The sequence below is a fragment of the Passer montanus genome, unplaced genomic scaffold (genome assembly GCF_014805655.1).
Source record: "Passer montanus isolate IOZ18808 unplaced genomic scaffold, ASM1480565v1 scaffold1, whole genome shotgun sequence".
NCBI classification, from domain to species: domain Eukaryota; kingdom Metazoa; phylum Chordata; class Aves; order Passeriformes; family Passeridae; genus Passer; species Passer montanus.
This window is the reverse complement of record NW_024356504.1, coordinates 5,872,218-5,890,803: the sequence shown is the minus strand read 5'-3', so window position 1 is coordinate 5,890,803 and position 18,586 is coordinate 5,872,218. Positions and strand designations below refer to the sequence as shown.

General features: G+C 44.1%; 1 protein-coding gene across 1 annotated transcript in view; it reads right to left on the bottom strand.

Annotated features, from left to right (window-relative positions):
- TTN (titin) overlaps window positions 1-18,586 on the bottom strand; it is a 238,110-nt gene that overhangs the window by 180,302 nt on the left and 39,222 nt on the right. The window contains exons 43-45 of the mRNA XM_039702997.1: window positions 18,409-18,465; window positions 3,320-3,598; window positions 1,601-2,164 (exon numbers count right to left, since the gene is read on the bottom strand). Of these exons, the coding sequence (XP_039558931.1) occupies window positions 1,601-2,164; window positions 3,320-3,598; window positions 18,409-18,465 (900 nt within the window). The remainder of the gene's footprint in view (window positions 1-1,600; window positions 2,165-3,319; window positions 3,599-18,408; window positions 18,466-18,586) is intronic.

Below are 18,586 nucleotides of genomic sequence, written 5' to 3'. Positions count from 1 at the left end.
CTTTAATAATGTCTTTGCCCTTCATCCATGTCACAGAAATAGGCTCTGACCCTTTCACCACAGCCTGTAATGTAACACTATCTCCAGCCAGAGCTGTCACATTTTCGATTTTCTTAACAAAAGATGGTGGTTCTAGTTCAAAGAAGAGAGACAAGAAAAAAATACTCATCTACTATTACATCATCACATAAAATCTGCTACTTAAAGACAGTTTTGTAAGACAGTATGTGCAGTACATGTCGAAATTCAGCAAAAGAGCAGGCAAGCTGGCAAAGCGCTTTCTCCAGCTTGGAGCTAATGGCCCATTAATATCAGTGTTCTTCAAATTCACAGGTTTGATGCCAGATAAGACTCAAGATACACACAGAATTTTAAGAGAAGATATTCTTGTCCCCAGTCTCCCCAGCCTCCCACAAATCCAAAGAAAAGACATTTTATGAAATAAGAGGTTTTTGCCAATCCCTTCAGGAAATGGAGTTTTCTCTCTCCCACTGACCTTTCAAGATGTATGTGGCACTGCACATGCACTTCCCGACTTCATTAGCTATCACACACTCGTATTCACCGACATCTGCACTATTAAATGAGGACACCTCCAAAGAAATAACAGCCTTCTGAGAGGTCAACCTGTATTTTTTACTACTGCGAATCTGCTTCTTGTCTTTGTACCAGCTAATCTCAAAGGGTCCAGTGCCAGCAACCTCACACTGAAGAATGGGGTTTGTTCCCTTCACTAGCTCTGCAGGTTCAAGTGTTCGGATGAAAGATGGAGGCTCTATAAAAGCAGTAAGAAAGAATTAGTCAACCATGCCAAAAAAAAAAAAAAAGGAAGGAAGGTTTTTCTCAAGAATGTGACTGGCAGCAGCAAGAAGGACAGACCTTTGACAACCACTTCGGTGGTGCAACTGTCACTTCCAACCTCGTTGACAGCTTCACATGCGTAAGTCCCAGTGTCATCAACTTTCATTTCCAAAATATCTAACACAGCCACAGAATTGACAAAGGATATCCTGTGTGTGTTACTTTCATGGATTTCCTTATTGTTCTTGAACCAAGTAACCTGGATTTCAGGAGATCCTTTGATTTTGCATTGAAGGCGTGCAGAGTCTCCTGGGGTCAGTAAATAAGATGGATCGACCTTCTTCACAAAGGATGGTGGTTCTGAAAATGGGAAGAAAAGGGAAGAGAGGGGAAGAGATGGTAAAAAGGGGAAAGGGAAGAGGAAAAGGGAAAAAGGAAAGAAAGCTGTAATACAAAGCTTTGAAAGATTGCTCCCCAGAGCAAGAACAAAATACAGCTTCACAAGAGATCAGCATAATATTTGCTGAGCTGCAGCTTCTGTAGTTTTGCTTTCCCTCTTCATTCATCTCTCCCCTGCAGGCAGGAGCAATTCTTGATTTCCTCTGGTGTAAGAAATACTGAAGTAACACATGGTGCACTGTAGAGCAGCACGGGAAAAGACTTTACAGGGAATGGACCAGGTGGCAGGTCTGAGAAGAATTCACAGTGTAATTTCAGCCCAAAGAAGTTTTTTGCCTGTGAAAGAAGAAATGGGGAACCCACGAAGACAAAAGACAAAGGGGGCATAGAACTATCTTACCTCTGACTGTGACGGTGGCAGAAGAGGAGCTGCTTCCTGCCTCATTTGAAGCAGTACACACATAGTGGCCTGAGTCCTTGACCTTAGCCAGAGGAATCTCAAGCGAGGCTATTTTGTCTTCAAAGTAAATCTTATAATCTTTGCCTGGAGGGATTTTGTTTCCATCCTTTGTCCACCCTACAGTTACCTTCCTGTCTTCATCTATCTGACACTCAAGGCGTATTTTTTTATTAACTGCTGACTGTACTGACTGCAAATCTTTAATGAAGTGGGGCTTGTCTATAATGACCATTTCAGTCTGGCAAATATCAGCCCCAAACTTGTTGGAAGCTTTGCAAGTGTAAACCCCTCTGTCACTAGTGGTAAGAAGGGAAATTTCTAAAACATGTTTATTTTCCACTTTGGAGATCTTATGGTGGTCTGAAGGTGAAATAGTTGTTCCATCTTTCTGCCAGGTGATGTCGATGACTGGAGTGCCCGAAACAGTACACAGGAACTTGGCACTTTTGCCAACAAAAGTAGTAATAGGTTCGGGTCTGGTAAGAAACGTTGGCGGAAATGCCTCTGCAAAACAAAGGGGTTCAATGTTATCAAAAGGTGAGGAACTGAGCCACATTTGCCAGAGACAAAGAGCAAGAGAGGCCAGCTTATCACTGAATACTCTTAAGCAAAAGAAAACAGCAGTGAAGGAGATAAGAGGTGTTAAAGATTATAAATTTTGGCTTTTGGCTTTGTACTTCTTCAGTCTAGTATTGCTCCAGAGCTTGAAGGCATTTTGAATCTCTGGAGCAATGTACAAACTAAAGGAAAATAAACAAAAAGCCCAAAATTCCTCCCTCAAGACTGACATATTTGCTACTGTTCTCTCAAGATGGGCAAGTTTGCATACATTTCACTGTTCATGCACCTTTTTCTAGTCCCTGGCACCTAGCACTTAACAAAGATCACACCAGGACTCCTCCCAGAAAGAGAAAAGTCAGAGTTAAAAATGCCATCATAAAAGAAACCCCCAAAAGATTATGGCTTTTTGTTTGTTTCTTTCTTCCCACTGTATAGCTCTCAATAGACAAAAAATTTGAAAACTGAAACCTTTAAATCTCCTTTTGTTTAAGAAGACCTATTTCCCCAGTCACAGAACTCCCCTTTGGCCACGGCACAAAGATGTTCAGGTATGCAGATCTGCATAACCTGCGTCGCAAATATAGCTGCAGGATAAATTTAGAGTGCTGGAATAATCACACAGTAACAATTACACCAAGAAATCAGATTTAAAAGTGTTTCTTGTGAAATTCACATCTGCATAACCTGCATCGCAAGTATAGTTGCAAGATAAATTTAGGGTGCTAGGATAATCACACAATGACTTTTACACCAAGAAATCAGATTTAAAAGTGTTTCTTGTGAAATAAACCTTCTTCAAGAATGAATTCACAAAGCAATCCCATGCTGTTTCTTCCTTCTCTCTTTCCCCCTTCTTTCTTTTCCTCTGAAGCTTTTTCATATTGATTCCCTTCTCTTCATACAGAAAGCCCCTAAAAGCAGCATTCTCAAAAGTTATTCCTTTTCTATGATTGTACCTGCCAAAATTAGGTATGGATTATGTATTATGATGACAACCAAGAGTGCTACCATAAACATGTGCAAGTACAGCAGTGAAAGCACTACAATGCACCAAGGTATTTTATGGAAAAGGAGAAGTGTTTGAAGGTCTGTACTTACCAGTTACTGTTAAAACAGCTGTGGAGCTTACACTGCCATGCTGGTTGGAAGCCTTACAGCTATATTCCCCACAGTCAACAACTTGAGGCCTTGGGATCTCCAGTGTGGAGAGGTAGTTGGAGGTGCGAATGGAGTATTTGTCCCCATCATATATCTCTCGTCCGGCTTTGTACCACTGGAACTTGACATTGGGAGCCATCTCCACCTCACAGGTAAACTTGGCCACATGATTTACAGCCACTTCCAAGGGTTCAAGCCTCCTCCTCAGGATTGGTGCAACTGAAATTAGAAGCAGAGAGTAACTCAAAACACTGTCTGCTGACATTCTGAAATTAAGTGATTGACTGACTGAAAAAAAAAAGTGACATACTTGCAATTCATATAAAGTGACTGTAAAAGAAAAAATATCTGTAAGAAATGAAAGCAGTACTAGACTCAGTGGACAGACAGTCTGACAGTGCATAATGACATCAGGAAACAGTGGTGATACTGGAAAAACAAAGTGACACAGCAATGTGCAATAGCAACAGGATATAAATATATAGTAATCTATTCTGGACTTGTGAGAAATTGTGGTGTGAAGGAGAAGTGCACTCTAAGGAGTGAGAAAAGGTGCAGCAGTGAGTAAAATGGGAAGAGCAGATCCATTTCTCAGGCAATAATAGGAGAAATGGTTGGGATTGAGATACAGCCTTGTTCTGAACATGCTAGTGCAATGAAATAAAAAAGTTCCTGACCAAAGACTGCAGTAATGGAAGTGAGAGGCCTTGCAATGTGGTAAAAGGAGACCATCAATCCAGAGGGAAAGAGGACCCTCTGATTAGTGGAATGATGGTATTAATATTGTATCTCTGTCCAAAGATGCACATAGTAGGGGAGGTTCATTAGTAGAGCAGTGCATTAAAAAGATTATTTCATCCCCATAATCCAACCTCTTTTAACAACTGTGAGTTTTGCTGCTGTTGCTCTTTTTCCACCTTGATTCAGCGCCTCACAGGTGTACTCTCCTTGGTGAATCTCCCCGCACACTTTGCTTATTACTAGTGTGTATGTGTCCTGATCTTGCAAACACTTGAATTTGTTCCCTGAAGAAACCAGTTTACCCTCAAAGTACCAGTTCACCTCTCTGACATTTGTAATGACAGACACCAGCCTGACACTCTCCTCTTCCTCCACAACAGTGTCAACCAGTTTGCTGTGTATGATGGGACAACCTTCTTTGCCCTCATCCTCTTGCTTTCCAGCTCTACTTTCCAGGCCTCTAGTTTCCAGACCCTCTCTGCCTACTTCCTCACATTTTTCTTCCCTTTTCTCTTTTCTTTTCAGTATTTCTGTCTCTGTAAGAACATCTGCAGAGGCTACATCAGCAGTGGCTACAGCTGCACCCACATCCTTGGTTAGACCATGCTCAGCCTTGATTATTTGCGCAGACAAAGGGTGTTCCACTTGTATTTCTGCCTCCATAGTCCTCTCAGCCTGCTGGGGATCCAGCTCAAAGATTTCATCATAGGATTTTCCTGAGAGAAGTGGACTGGCAGAGAATGGCAATGCTTGGGATTTTTCACCAGTCAGGGAACATTCATCTTCACAAAGAAAGGAATAGAAAACTTCCTTCAAGACTGTTTGCTGGTCAGCCGTCTGAATGTTCACTTCTCTCAAGGAGACTTGGATTTCTATGGGACTGCATCCTCCTGTGGTCACAACATATGTGCACGAGGTACGTGTATTCTCCTTGGTGATGTTTATTGCCTGTACTTTAACATCTTCCTTATCAGCCAACCATTCTGAAAACAAGAGGTTTTCCCCACTTACCACCGCAGCTTTCAATGCATTTCTGATTTGAGACTTTATGTCTAAGCTGCAGCTCTTGGGAACCAGAGCAGTGAGCTCACTGTCTTTGTTGAGGACTTGGCTTGGTTGGAGCTCAGGAGAGTACATTGTTTCATGGGATTGTCTTTCTGTCCTCTGCCACTGCGTAAGTGGCTTGGAAAGATCAACATGTTCTTCCTCCATGGACTGGTTTTCTTCCAGTAGCAAGGGAAATCTCACAGCCTGTCCCTCGTGTATTCTTGTAGCAAAATCTTCCTTTGCTGATTCCAGGAAAGAAATGTTCTCCAGGGGGACAGCTTGGCCCCCAGTGAAGGCCAATTCAGAGAGAAAACTTGGTTCAGCCTTCAGCTCACCTTGTGCTATCTGAAAGCCCTTGAGCATCTGGATATGGTCACCATCTATGACATGGCTCTCAGTGGTACATGACACCTGTAGAAGAGTTTGGGAAGCCTCTGTCTTCAGAGCAGCCAATTGCTCTGCTGCCTTGGGGATGATTTCCTCTTTGGGCATAAGTATCTGTGCAGCTACAGTCCCAAGGCAGCCTGGCAGTTGTGTCTCCATCACTGCTGCAGGCACCACACCCTGGGGGCCAGCAGGGAGGGTTTCCAGAGGCTCTGCCAGAAGCCCACTGCTCTCTTGTATTGTGGCCGCCTGGGTGAGCATCTCTTCAACACTCTGCACTGCCAGACAGGTTGGTGGCAGGCCAGGCAAGACGCCCTCCCTGGGCAGCATGCACACTTCCTGGCTCATCTGGAGCTGAAGGAGGGTTGAAGGCTCTCTCATGGACTCAAGACTGAATGCTTCTTCCATTGCAGGAAGCTCACCAGCCTCCTCGTAGAAAAGAGGGCTTTTCTCCTCTGCCTCTGCCGAGTGCTGCAAGGCCAGGCTCTGCCTGCACACAGTGAGCTCCTGGCGCAGCACAAGGAGCTCAGCAGAGCACGTGGCCTCACCCAGGGCACTCACGGCCCTGCACGTGTAGAGCCCGGTGTCCTCCTCCACGCAGTCCCACACCGTCAGAGAGCCTGAGCCGTCAGGGTGCTGAGCAATGGAGCGACGCACATCAGAGAAGAGCTGCTCACCGTCCTTGGACCACAGCACGTCGGGGCACGGCTTCCCCAGCACAGTGTACTCAAAGACTGCCGTGGAGCCCGGTGCACACTGCACATTGTCCGGCTCCCTGGAAAAGCAGGGCAATCCCGGCTCCCTCTCCCTGGAAAAGCAGGGCAATCCCGCCTGTCTCTGGCGCACGCGGAGCTGGGCACTGCAGCTGGTCTCACCGTGTGCATTGCTGGCCACGCACAGATACTCACCTGCATCCTGCACTCCTGCATATGGGAGGATGAGGCTGTGGTCATTGCCAGCAAATACTAACTTACAGTCCATGCATGGGGTTAGCTTTCTACTGTTGAAAAACCACTGGATTTTGGGTGTGGGGCTGCCAGTAACAGTAACAGAGAGCCTAGCTACATCTCCCTGCCAGACTTCAACATCTGAGACCTGTTTGAGGAAAACAGGGGCTTTGCACTCTTGCTCAATTTCCATCTTTGCTTTGCTGGTATAAACTGGTTTTCCAGGCTCAAATTCAAGTGTTTTCTCTCTATCAGGCAACTGAAGGCCGCTGCTGTAGCCTTCATTTCTTCCTTCCTCAGAAGAGGCAATAAGAGACCTAGTGATGTCTGTATGGAAAAAAAGTGTTTAGTTTTACTAGAGTATCTATGAGAACACTCGTAGATAGCAATACATAGTGTTAGGCCATCTATTTTTCTATAGCTGGAGGCTTTCTCAATACTATACAGCAGCCAGCAATAAAGAGGAGGTCTGTGTTGTCTCCTTGCTGTCATGCCTGCCAAAATGAGTAAGACATGCTGTGTTGTCAGGTTGCTTAAGAATTTCCTATCTTGATCAGGATGGGTGTGTCTTTAAACCTGACATCACAGTATGGGTTAGGCATATCCCTCCAGGGTGCACCGTGCAAGTAACAATCAAGCAACATTGATGCATTTCACAGATATAATTAAAGTGGTATATGTCATACATATTTGTATGTACACCTATGCAAACAAGTACAGCAGAATAGTGCTAAGGCCCTGATATAATTCAAAACACAAACAAAAAAACCAGAATGCCACAATTAGAATTGAATCCTCTGCTCCCCTCGACCAAACCAACCAACAAATCCACAATCTTTTCAGCACACTAACCTTTCTTCGGATGCATAGTTCATCTCTTTAAACTCTATTTTTTGTCTAGCACACCAAAAGATTACCTCTACCTTAACAACTTTGTCCTGATTTTGTCATTAGATCCTTAAGTTTACAGCATCATTATTACAAACACCACAAGTCTAAACCCTTGATTTAAATCTCTGCTTTTGAACTCCTCCCTGTCAAGATGTGGCATAATAAAACTCCCACAATGTCAGAGAAAAAGAGAACAGATGTTTAAGATTTTTTGTTTTCTTGCCTTTTTGAATTTATAGATATATGCATTAGACAACTTTAGTTGCAATAGTAGCTTAAAATGAGAGGAAACAGAAGCAAGAACATCTCTGCAGATATTTAACAAGAGAAATATCAGTGAAATATGGAAATTTCACTAATGGGAAAATTCATGAAAAGCACAATGCAAGGGAAACTTTTGGAAATCAAATACTGCTGTCCTCACTAAGTCAAGTTTTATCAGTAAAGGCCCAGAGTACTTGACAGATACGAATTTTTTTAAAAAGAATAAAAGCATGAATGGATTAATGTCTCTAGACACTGTAATTGAGAAGCTTCTCAATTACAGTCTTCAATTTTAAAACTTATTAAGAGATAAAAATTTTTGCTGCACTCCCACAACAAATATAAAAAAGAACAAACTCTGTCACCCAATTCTTTCTCATTGGTTTTACTAATTATTAGTCTTGCCACAAAGCCATAATATAAATGACATAGCACAGTGCATGCAATGATTAACCGCAGAGAAGAAATGCTTAAGTTAAAAAAAATTACAGCAGTCCTTCAGCGTTACTTACCAACCTTGTTAAAATAATTAATTACGTAATTAATTATGCAAATAATTAATAATAATTAATAATAAATAAATAATTAAGTAATTAATTTTGCAAATAAATTTGAGAATGGGTGGCAGAATTGGGCCAATAAAATAAAAATAAAAAAATAAAATATATAAAAATTGCAGAGTAAAACCCATGTTAGCACAGGAGAATGCTTTATACACAGGTGTGTGGCAAAAACAAATGCACTTTTGTTTGTTCCTGGATATTTATGAGAGAAGAACTATACAGATACTTCTTCATATTCTAGATATGTTTGTAGAATGAATAAAGTACAATAAGCGATGGAGTTAAATAATTTCATATTTATTTCACAAATTAAAGATACATGTTAACATTCAATATACACTGATGTCAAATAGACATATTTCTTTTTTTAAGATACTTGTTTTGTAGAAATGAAGACAATATTAAATCTGAAAATAAAATTGTGAGCATTTCGATTCCTATGAAAACCACAAAATTTTGAAAAGAGATAGTCAAGCTATACCAGTTGTCCCAGAATAAGTTCATTCAAACCTAGGATTACTCCACATTTAATAACTGTAGCTTAGGTGAACCAGGTGCTCCTGGCTAATGTACGAAACTTAAACCAAGACTTATAAATTTACATAAACCACAAACACCACTACATGGGTAGAGATAAAGATGCTTGGCCATATATTTCAGATGTGAATATGAACTTGGACCTGTGTGGCTTATGGCTCCAAAACCAAGTTATGGGCCTCTTTCTTCTAAAAATATTCATATTTACATGCAAAATAAACACACTTCACAACTGCGCAGGACCTAATCAACGGGCCTCTGACCTCTTTGACTTTGGAACTAAAAGACCCTCACATCACAGCTGACATAGAACATCAGACAATTCATGCCAACCTCCCTAAGGACCTCTGCTGTCTAATGAACCAGTCAGTGCTACACATCCACACAAGGAATGGATTAAGGACACATCATGGAGTAATTCTTTCCCAGCACAACATTGGGCCAGACAGTCATGCTTCTCTTTCCTGCCATCATTACCTGACAGAAAGCACAATTAACTCTGTCTTTCAATATACAAATCTTAAATATTTATCAAGGGGTCATGACTGAGAAAACACTGAAGTGACACATTTGCATTAGCCTAAACACAGTCATTTTACCCAGGTACTGGGTTATTAGAACTTGCCACTCCTGATTTTAATTTTTTATCAGGGAACATGATTGGGCAAGGTGAATCTTTTGAACAAAAATTTGTATCCCATGTGAGTGATGAGATAGTCTTAGGAGACAAAATTTTTTTGAGACATGGTGGTCTCACTGTGAGGACACATCAAACTCAGAAATAAGAAATGGTATGAACATAACTGAACATACTATAGGAGTAGTTTTTATGCTTAAAGTCACCACTCTGCTTAAAACTGTTTGTAAGGCAACTGACAGCAATTTGTAAATAACTGGAAGAATCTCATTAACAGGTAAACAAAGTAAAACCAATTTTTGCTTAGGGATCTTGAACTCAAGATCTCATCTTGACATATAGGTGACTGGAAAGCTGGTATGTGCATTAGAGAGTCATTTAGTTTCTGAAAAACGTTAATTAATAACTTTCCTCCATTTAACAGATTTTTCTTAATCAATTTATCATCGTTTATGTAAAACAGATTTAATTCTGATTTAATTATGTCAGCTACTGCTGATTCCTCCTAAATATTAGCATTACTTTAAATATAAAAATATATATTCACATTGAGAACATTTATGAAAAAATCTCCTGTGCTGAAAAAATGCCACACATAACAACTGAATATATTCCCCTTATTTCTGGTCATCTCCATACATAGCACACTTAACTGCTCTTAATAATAAAAAAAAGAGAGAAAGATAAAAGGAATATGTAGAGATGCAGTTCTAATGTGAAACAAGAATACTGCATAAAAATATCTTACTTTTTTACTACTATGCATTTTTTACGAATGACACTGGAATACAGGGACAACCAAAATTATTGTAATGAATTTACAGTAACATAATTGATTTGTTATTATTATGTTCCCTTTCTCCTTTCCCTTTAACTTCTAAAATACAGTACAAAATAAGCTTTCATGTTTATTACTTGGTAATAGAGAAGAAAATCCTGTCCAGTCTCTACTAGTGCAAAATTTTCATTTTTCTTCCCATTGCTCTGCTTTTCTTTGCAACAGCATAATTCATTGACTTAAAAAAGACATTTAATTCCATAAAAGAGGCCCATAGATGTAAAAATTTTACAGTAATAGAGACTATAAACAGGACTTGAATCATGTTCTGACACAACATTGTGAGAAGGGGAAATACCAATTTAAGGAGTTCTTTAACAGAACTATACCCAAATTAAACAGCGAGCATAAGTCAGTGTTCCATACCTTTAGGTCACCAGAAAAAGATGGTGTCTACATTTTCAGGTGATTTCTAGCCTACATAAAACAATAGTGATTGCACTGTTACAGACGCACAGGTATATGTACATTACACAAAAAAATTAGTCCTACGCAAAGGAGTGTCAATTAAAACATCTTTACAAGAATGAGCAAGGAGCGTAGAAGGAGTCTGAAATATCCCTCAGTGCAGAAAGTGTGCACACAATCTATGCATGGATTAAATCTCACTTAAATTCCCAAAGAAGGCAAATCTAAGTGAAATACAAATATGCCCACAGAGTGGTCTTCATCCTTAAAGAGATGAAAACAATGCCCCTAAAATGAGTGCTGCATTTTTACCTGCAGTGAACAACATCATAAAAACACTTGGTATTTCAAGACAGACTCTGAAATAAATTATGGAAATTTAGTATAATGTTAACACAGCACAGGTCTCAGCAGTTCCTGCCCTGTTAGTAGCTATACATTTGTACTGCCCACTGTCACTGTGCATCAGGTTTTCAATGGTAAGACTGTGCAAGCCGTTCTGCTCTTCCTGTGCACAGTACCTATCCCCTTCCAACAGCACCCCATCCTTGTACCAGCGGACACTGGGACGGGGGGAACCAGTTACAAGACACTGGAAGCACACTGAGGCACCTACAAATGTACTGTAGTCAGAAATGAGCCTCACAAATCTGGGAGGAGCTTCTGTGACCTGGAACTCAAAGCTGCAGCTCTCTGAGTCCTCTGCCCTAAACTCAACCCGTTCCTCTTCGGATGGCTCTGCAAACACATCAAAACTAATATTGACACGCTTCTCCCCTTCCACTTCCTGCTCTTGTTGAGTCACTGCGAGCAGTTGGATTGCTTTTTCTGAGTCATCTCTGTGTGGCTCAAACTCAAATTCCAGCTCTATTTCTGACTGGTCACCCGGACTCACAGTTGTACTCAAAAGCAAGTCACACTTCTGGGGCCTGTGTGGTTCACAGCCTGGGACTGTCTCACTGCTCACTGCATTTGCTTCCTGCTGAGCCATGACCACAAGGGAGCCTTTGCACGTTGCTTCTCCCAGCCTGTTAACTGCCTGACAGCGATACAAGCCACTATCAGAAGGTCCTACACCTTTGATCTTCAGACTGTGAAGTCCCTCCTTCTGACTCACAACATACTTCCCTGTGCCAGGTGTCGCACATGTGTCACCTCTGAACCACTGAACTACTGGGACAGGAGTACCCGTTACAACACACTCAAAGACTGCATCCAAGCCTTCTGTCACCTCGATATCTGTAACGGGCACAGCAAAGCGTGGAGGCATTTCAGTTACTTGGAAATCAATTTTTACATCCTCATTCTCCCCTGCTGCCAAGCCTGCAGCTTGTTCTAACAACGCAAGTGGAAGTACATCTAGGGAAACCACCATGCTCTTCTTGTCTGGGCTAAACTCAGGACTGGTTATGATTTTGACCTGCTTCTCAAACTCTTTCACTTCATTTTCATCCAGCTCAACTTCCAGGAGGATTTCCTGTGGTGAAGGGGACCTTGAAGATGTGCTTTGCTCCATGTCAAAATGTATAACATGCTGGTGAGTGACAGGGGGTGGCAGTGCCAGTGACCGTCCATCTTCAGGCAAAACTTCCACCTCTGCAATACTTTTAGCTTCCCCAACAATGTTCACTGCATGGCACAGATACTGTCCTTCATCAGCTTTCTGGACATTAGTGATTTCCAGAATGTATTTGTCCCCATCCTTCTCTATTTGCACTCTGTCATCCAGCTCCAGCAGAGATTTATTATGATACCACTTCACTCCTGGCTTGGGCACTCCCACAACCTCAGCCAGAAACATCAGTGTGCTGCCCTCATACAACCTCCTCCCGCTCAATGCCTTGAGGAATGCTGGTGGCATGTCCCTGCCTGATGGCTCCAGGGCTTCACAGGGGGTCATAAACCCATTTGACTGGGGCTGGTCTGGAGGCTGATGCCTCCTCTCCCTCCTCTCACAGAAAGGGAGCATGGTCAGGGCATCCATATACTCCCCAGTGGGTGTCCGGTAGCGTTCTGGTGGCGTGCTGTCCCCTGATGCAGAGTAGGGTCCCTCAAAGGGTGTGAAATACTGCTCTGAGGGTGTGTTGCATTTTGAACCCTCGAAAGGTGAGTAGTGCTCTGGGGCCATGCTATACACCGAGCCCTCGGACGGTGTGGAGTAGCGCTCAGGCGGCGTGCCGTACCCGGAGCCCTCGGACGGTGTGGAGTAGCGCTCGGGCGTGCTGAGTGGCGTGTGATAGGATGCTGATGAAGCAGTTTCAAAGATTTCCACAGAGGAGGGAGGTGTGTAGAAGCGGTCTGAATCGGGTGACTCCTCTCTGCTCCCACCCTCCAGCTCTATAGACATTTCTGACTCAGGAGAGAAGGGCCGGGCAAATTCCTGATGGTTGTTGTAATAATCATAAACCGTGCTGAAGGTAACCTCCTCCACTTCCAGTGAAGTTATAGTTTCTTGCTGCTCCTTCTGAACTGTGCCTTTGAGAGCTGGAGTTTCATATATCCCAGTGGATCTTAAATAACTGGCCAGGGACAAATCAGGCTCCAGCTCTGAGATTTGAACAGCCCTGGGCTCTGGACCTGCAGAAGTATCCTCCCACATTTCTTCTCCATCCAGGCTGTTCTCAGAGGCTTCCTCAGTGGGAATCCTCTTCTTGTCCCAAGATTCCTTCCTTTGCTTCTTCTGTGCCACAGGATCATCCATTACTAACCCAAGTATGAGTTTCCCCAAAGACAATCCCTTGGTTGTGTTTGGCTCCTGCTGGATGTCTCTGAGCATCTCCTCAGGGGAATCTGTGCTTTCCATCTCAGAGGTAAAGCTGCTCCTTCCTGGCTCAAAGAACTTTTCTGTGCCAGAACCACCATCCTCCTCAGCCTGATGCCCAGCCTGGGGTTTCTTTTCATGTGCAGCTTTTTTCAAGTCCATAATGAAGCTATCACTCTGGGAGTCTATGGTCTCCAGTCGTTCTCCACTTTCCCACACATGTGTTTCCTGAACTCCTCTTTGGAAACCTGGTGTGGGCTCCACTAAAAATTCATTCATTTTTTCCTGAAGTGAGTCCTCTCCACAGACTCTCATCTTTGACTCCTGAACTTCTTCAGCAGAATGTCCCTCTTCAGCAGGTATCATGACACTGCCAAGATCCCCATTAGGAGTTTGCAAATCAGCTGTTGTGATTTCTCTTGGCTCTTCCTCTTCCTGGGCACCAACCTCCTCCTGCTGCATCCTGTAGCTCTCACGCAGCTCCTCACTCAGAGACATCTCTCCTTCAGGCAGACCATGTTGGTGCTCTGGGGAGATGCTCCCAGTGATGACCTCCACACTTTCCAGTGCTGTGGGGGTTTGTGTCTGTTCTGTCTGCACAGTCTCTGCAGCTGGAAAAGGCTCTGCAAACTTCTTCAGATCAAATATGATCTCAGTGTCAGGCTCAGAGGGCAAGAGCTGCTCTCTGAAATGCACTTCTTCCAGACAAACTTCAGCTTCCTCAGTAAAAACCTGACCTGAGTTTTCTATGCCAGGAGGAGTGGGGATTAGATTCAAAGAAGGGCTGCATACATCAGACTCCATTTCTTGCAGCATTTGCCTGTCACTTTGTATTTTCCAGTGTGTAGCACCACCACCATCAATCGCTTCTTCTTTACAAAGATTATCATCAGCTTTAATGTCCTGTTCAATACCAACTGATCTCTCTTGCTCCTTGTCCTGTTCCTCCTGTTGCTGTCTTGCATAGAATTCATAAAAGCCAAATTCCTCCTTTGTGGGGGTGCTTGCAATGTGGTCCTGCAGGTGGGGCACACTTGGCTCTTCCACAAGAGGCACATCAGGAGTGGTCACTGCCTCCCCAGCAGGGGCATCACACTCTGTGCAGACATCACTTCTGTCTTGCACCACAGGTGATATAGGAACAAAAAATTGTGAAACCTTACACTCCCTTGCCAAAGCAGACTGCTCAGGGGCACGTGCTTGCCCTTGCACTTCCACAAATGAATCCTTACACTCCCCTGCCAGAGCAGACTGCTCATAGGCATGTGTTTGTTCTTGCACTTCCATAAATGATAAATCCTTAGACTCTCCTACCAGAGCAGACTGCACAGGGGCATGTATTTTTTCTGGCACTCCCATAAATGATAAATCCTTAGACTCCCCTACCAGAGCAGACTGCACAGGGGCATGTATTTGTTCTGGCACTTCCACAAATGATAAATCCGTCCCCTTCCCTGCCAGAGCAGACTGCTCAGGAGCATGTATTTGTTCTTGCACTTCCACAAATGATAAATCCTTACACTCCTCTATCACAGCAGACTGCACAGGGGCATGTATTTGCTCTTGCACTTCCATAAATGATAAATCCTTACACTCCCCTATCACAGCAGACTGCTCAGGTCCATGCATTTGCCCTTGCACTTCCATAAATGGTGACTTCAAGATGTCCCAGGACAGGGTATCTGTATGTGGTAGCACCTTGCCTCCTTCAGGCTCCAGCTCCTCAGAAAAGTGACCTGAATCCTTGGCCACCAATTCACATCCTTCCCTGGATATAGCAGGGTGCAATTCAGTGGTATCAATTCCAAAGCTGTGTTCCTCAGAGACAGCTTTTCCTATGTTCTGCCTCATCTCAGAAATACCATCTGTATAACTCACCCTTTCTTCTGTATTGCCCAGTTCTTGCCTTGCATAAACTTCCTTGATATCCAGCACCATTGGTTCCTCCATCTCACTTTCCTTGATGTGAGGTGTTTCCTCACAATCTTCCAACTGCTCACCAGGAGGTGGAGACAACCTCAGGGACCAGGGTAGGTGGGCTTCCTCCTCCTTGGGGCATGCAATTTGTGCCTCTTCACCCTTACCAACTATGCTGAGGCCTTGGAGGTGCAGAACATGGTCCATGGCAGGCCGTTCCTCAGTACCTTCACCCTTGGTATACAGCCTGGGTGCCCTGGGCTGCACTGTCAGCTCAGAGGCAGTCTGTGCTGTTCCAGCCACGTTTGTGGCCACACAACAATATCGCCCAGCATCTGTGACAGACACCTCTTGAAGGTGTAAGCGGTACGTGCCATTCCTGCCCTCTTCAAACCTCAGTCTCCCACTGTCAGAGAGGCTCTGGCCATTCAAGGACCAGCTCACAACTGGTGGGGGCTGCCCAGACACAGCACACTCCAACACCACTTCCTCTCCTTCACAGCAATGAATATGTGCTGGGGCTTCTGCCACAATTTGGGGTGGCTCATTTCCCATATCAAATGAAAACTTAAATTTATGCTTTATGGTGGAAGCAGCCTGCTCTGGAGAGAGTCGTGGGATCTCTCTCATCTCTGTGTCTTGCTCTGGCGTCGGAGTGGGAGCAGTGATTTTGATTTCCACAGGCAATGACAGCAAGTCTGAGTCTGGAACTGCACTTAGCAGTCCCTTCTCTGCTACAAAGGCCAGACCAACTTCTTCCTCCTCCTTCTTCATTTTCTCCTCTTCCTTCTTCTCTTTCACCCATTTTTCCTCCTTCACCTTCTCCTCCTCTTTCTTTTCCTCCACTTTCATCTCCTCCTTTTCCTTCTTTGTGTACTTATAGGCTGGCATTCGCCGCCTCACATGGAGACCAGCTGAGGTGCTGACTGTGCCCAGTGGGTTGAAGATCACACAGGTGACAGTGCCACCATGCTGTGGGAGCACAGATGGGAAGGTCAGCGTGGAGCAGCACCCCGTGGTGTGAACAGCAGTGCCCTGGATGCGCCCCACGGGCTTGTCGTTGTTGTACCAAGTGACGGTGGGCTGCGGGCGGCCATGGAAGAGGCAAGAGAAAGCGCATCTTTGTCCCTCGACAGCTTCCTGGGGCTTGATCTCCTGTACAAAGAGGGGCGGGCAGGGCTCCAGGAGCCCGCCTTGCACCTGCCATCTCTCCCCCAGGTCCTTGGACCTAGAGTATTGCTTCACTACCTGCACTGTGAGGGGCTTGGAGCCAACCATTTTGGCAGCCACCTTAAGTGGGCTGGACTTCCCAGCAGGTGCCTCCTGGGGCGCGGACATGAGGCATTCCTGCTTCTTTTTCAGTGCCGCCCTCTTTGCTTCCCGCAGCTTCTGCAGCTTCCAGCGGATCTCCTCATCCAGCAGCTCCTCAGCATTAACCACTGCAGCCCTGTGCTCCCTACCGTGCGCCAGCCCGGGGCGGCACGGCCCGCCCAGCGGCAGGCTCTGGAAGCGGATGGTTCGTACCATGCCCCGGGCCGGTGAGAGGTCCCCGGGCTCAGCCTCCTGGCCCTTGTCAAAGGGGGAGCCGGTGCAGCGGAGCACCACGCGCAGCCGCTCCTCCCGGCGCTGCTGCAGCAGGCAGCCCCAGCCCCGCCGCTCCCCGCCGCGGGCCACCAGCAGCGAGGCGGTGGACTCGGCTGAGCCCTCGCTGTTGATGGCAAACACCCGGTAGCTGCCAGCGTCGTGCTCCCGCACGTCCCGCAGCTCCAGGCTGGCGCAGTGCGTGTGCTCCGTGCTCTCGGTGCGAATCACCTTGCGGCAGTCCTGGAGGACGGGCCGGTTGTTGTGGAACCAGGCCATGTGCGGCGCTGGGCATGCCACCAGCTTGCAGCGGAAAAACGCCGGGTCCCCCTCCAAGACAGACCTACACTTCAGTCCCTGAGTGAAGGTGGGTTTACGGTTCTGGGGGCAAGCCAGCACCGCCGCTGTGCCGCGTCCCTCGCAGTCCACGCTGTGCTGTTCTGCAAGAGGAGGAGACTGGGTTAAAACATGTCACGCTCTGCCTACCACCTGGTTGTAAAAAAATAGCAATATATTGAAATAAAAAAATGGGCATGCAACAGATTTCATCACACACCCAGGAAAAAAAAGTAATTCACTCACCATATTTGTTCGAATAAACGCAACGCCTTGCTCTGTTTTAAAGATTGACACGAAAATCGTTCGTTGTCTGTTCTTTCTTCAGACTGGAAATTTCTTCTTGAACAAGCAAAAAAAGAATTTCAAAATAACATGTTCTTCTGCGTATATGTTTTTGTTGCCTGGAAAAGCTGTGTGTCTTTGGGTGGCAAAGAAGAAAATCTTACCTGACTTGCAGACAGTAGAATAAACGCCCTTTCTGACCCCTGTGTTTGTAGATATGTTCAAACAATTTAAAAAAATAGTTTGAAATATATTTTTTAAAAAGTAAGTAACATGAAATGAGAAGGCGTTTATTCGAACTAATACAGCCACTAACTTCACAGTGTTATGCACGGGGGGAAAAAGCAAGCAACATGAACCACGTATGCTATCTGCAAGCCAGGGTAAGAGATGTATAATGATGAATTAACGTATATAAAAAGAAGTGCGAGGAATCAATGGGAATGTGTAGCTTTCACATAACCTAAATAACAAATGCTCTCTAGTATACTTCATCTATCCATCCAGTAGTGTCCACTGAACCAATTAATGTTAGGCTGCTAACTTGTTTAAAAGTAATACAATTAAGATTTGTATAACTTCCTTCTGAAGTAAACTATTCCATGCATTCAAAAGGAAATTGAACATATATGAGCTCTGTGAACAGCTGCAAAGCATGAAGTAAAAGTTAAAAATATGGTTGCACAATTATAGATTTGAAGTTTTAAACATATTTTAAAACTTAAATAACCTTGTAATGCAGGTAACCCTTTGCATATCAAAACAAACATGCAACGTGTTCCAATATGCTTTATACTGCATCTTTCCCCATCAGACACTTCATGGAAGCTGATAAAACCTTTTCACAACATTACAAATTACTGGTAATAATTATTCTCATTAGTTATTGTACCTTTCACTTCCATTTCAACCTCTTCCTCTAGCTTCTCATGAACAATTTTTTCAGGAGCTAGAATAAAAAAGACAAAGATTTTTGAGCTATAGTTGTTAAAGGTGCCAATCAACACTTTATATAGTAGAAATGTCCCATCTCTTTTGCAAATAGACATAAATCCACATGTACACACACA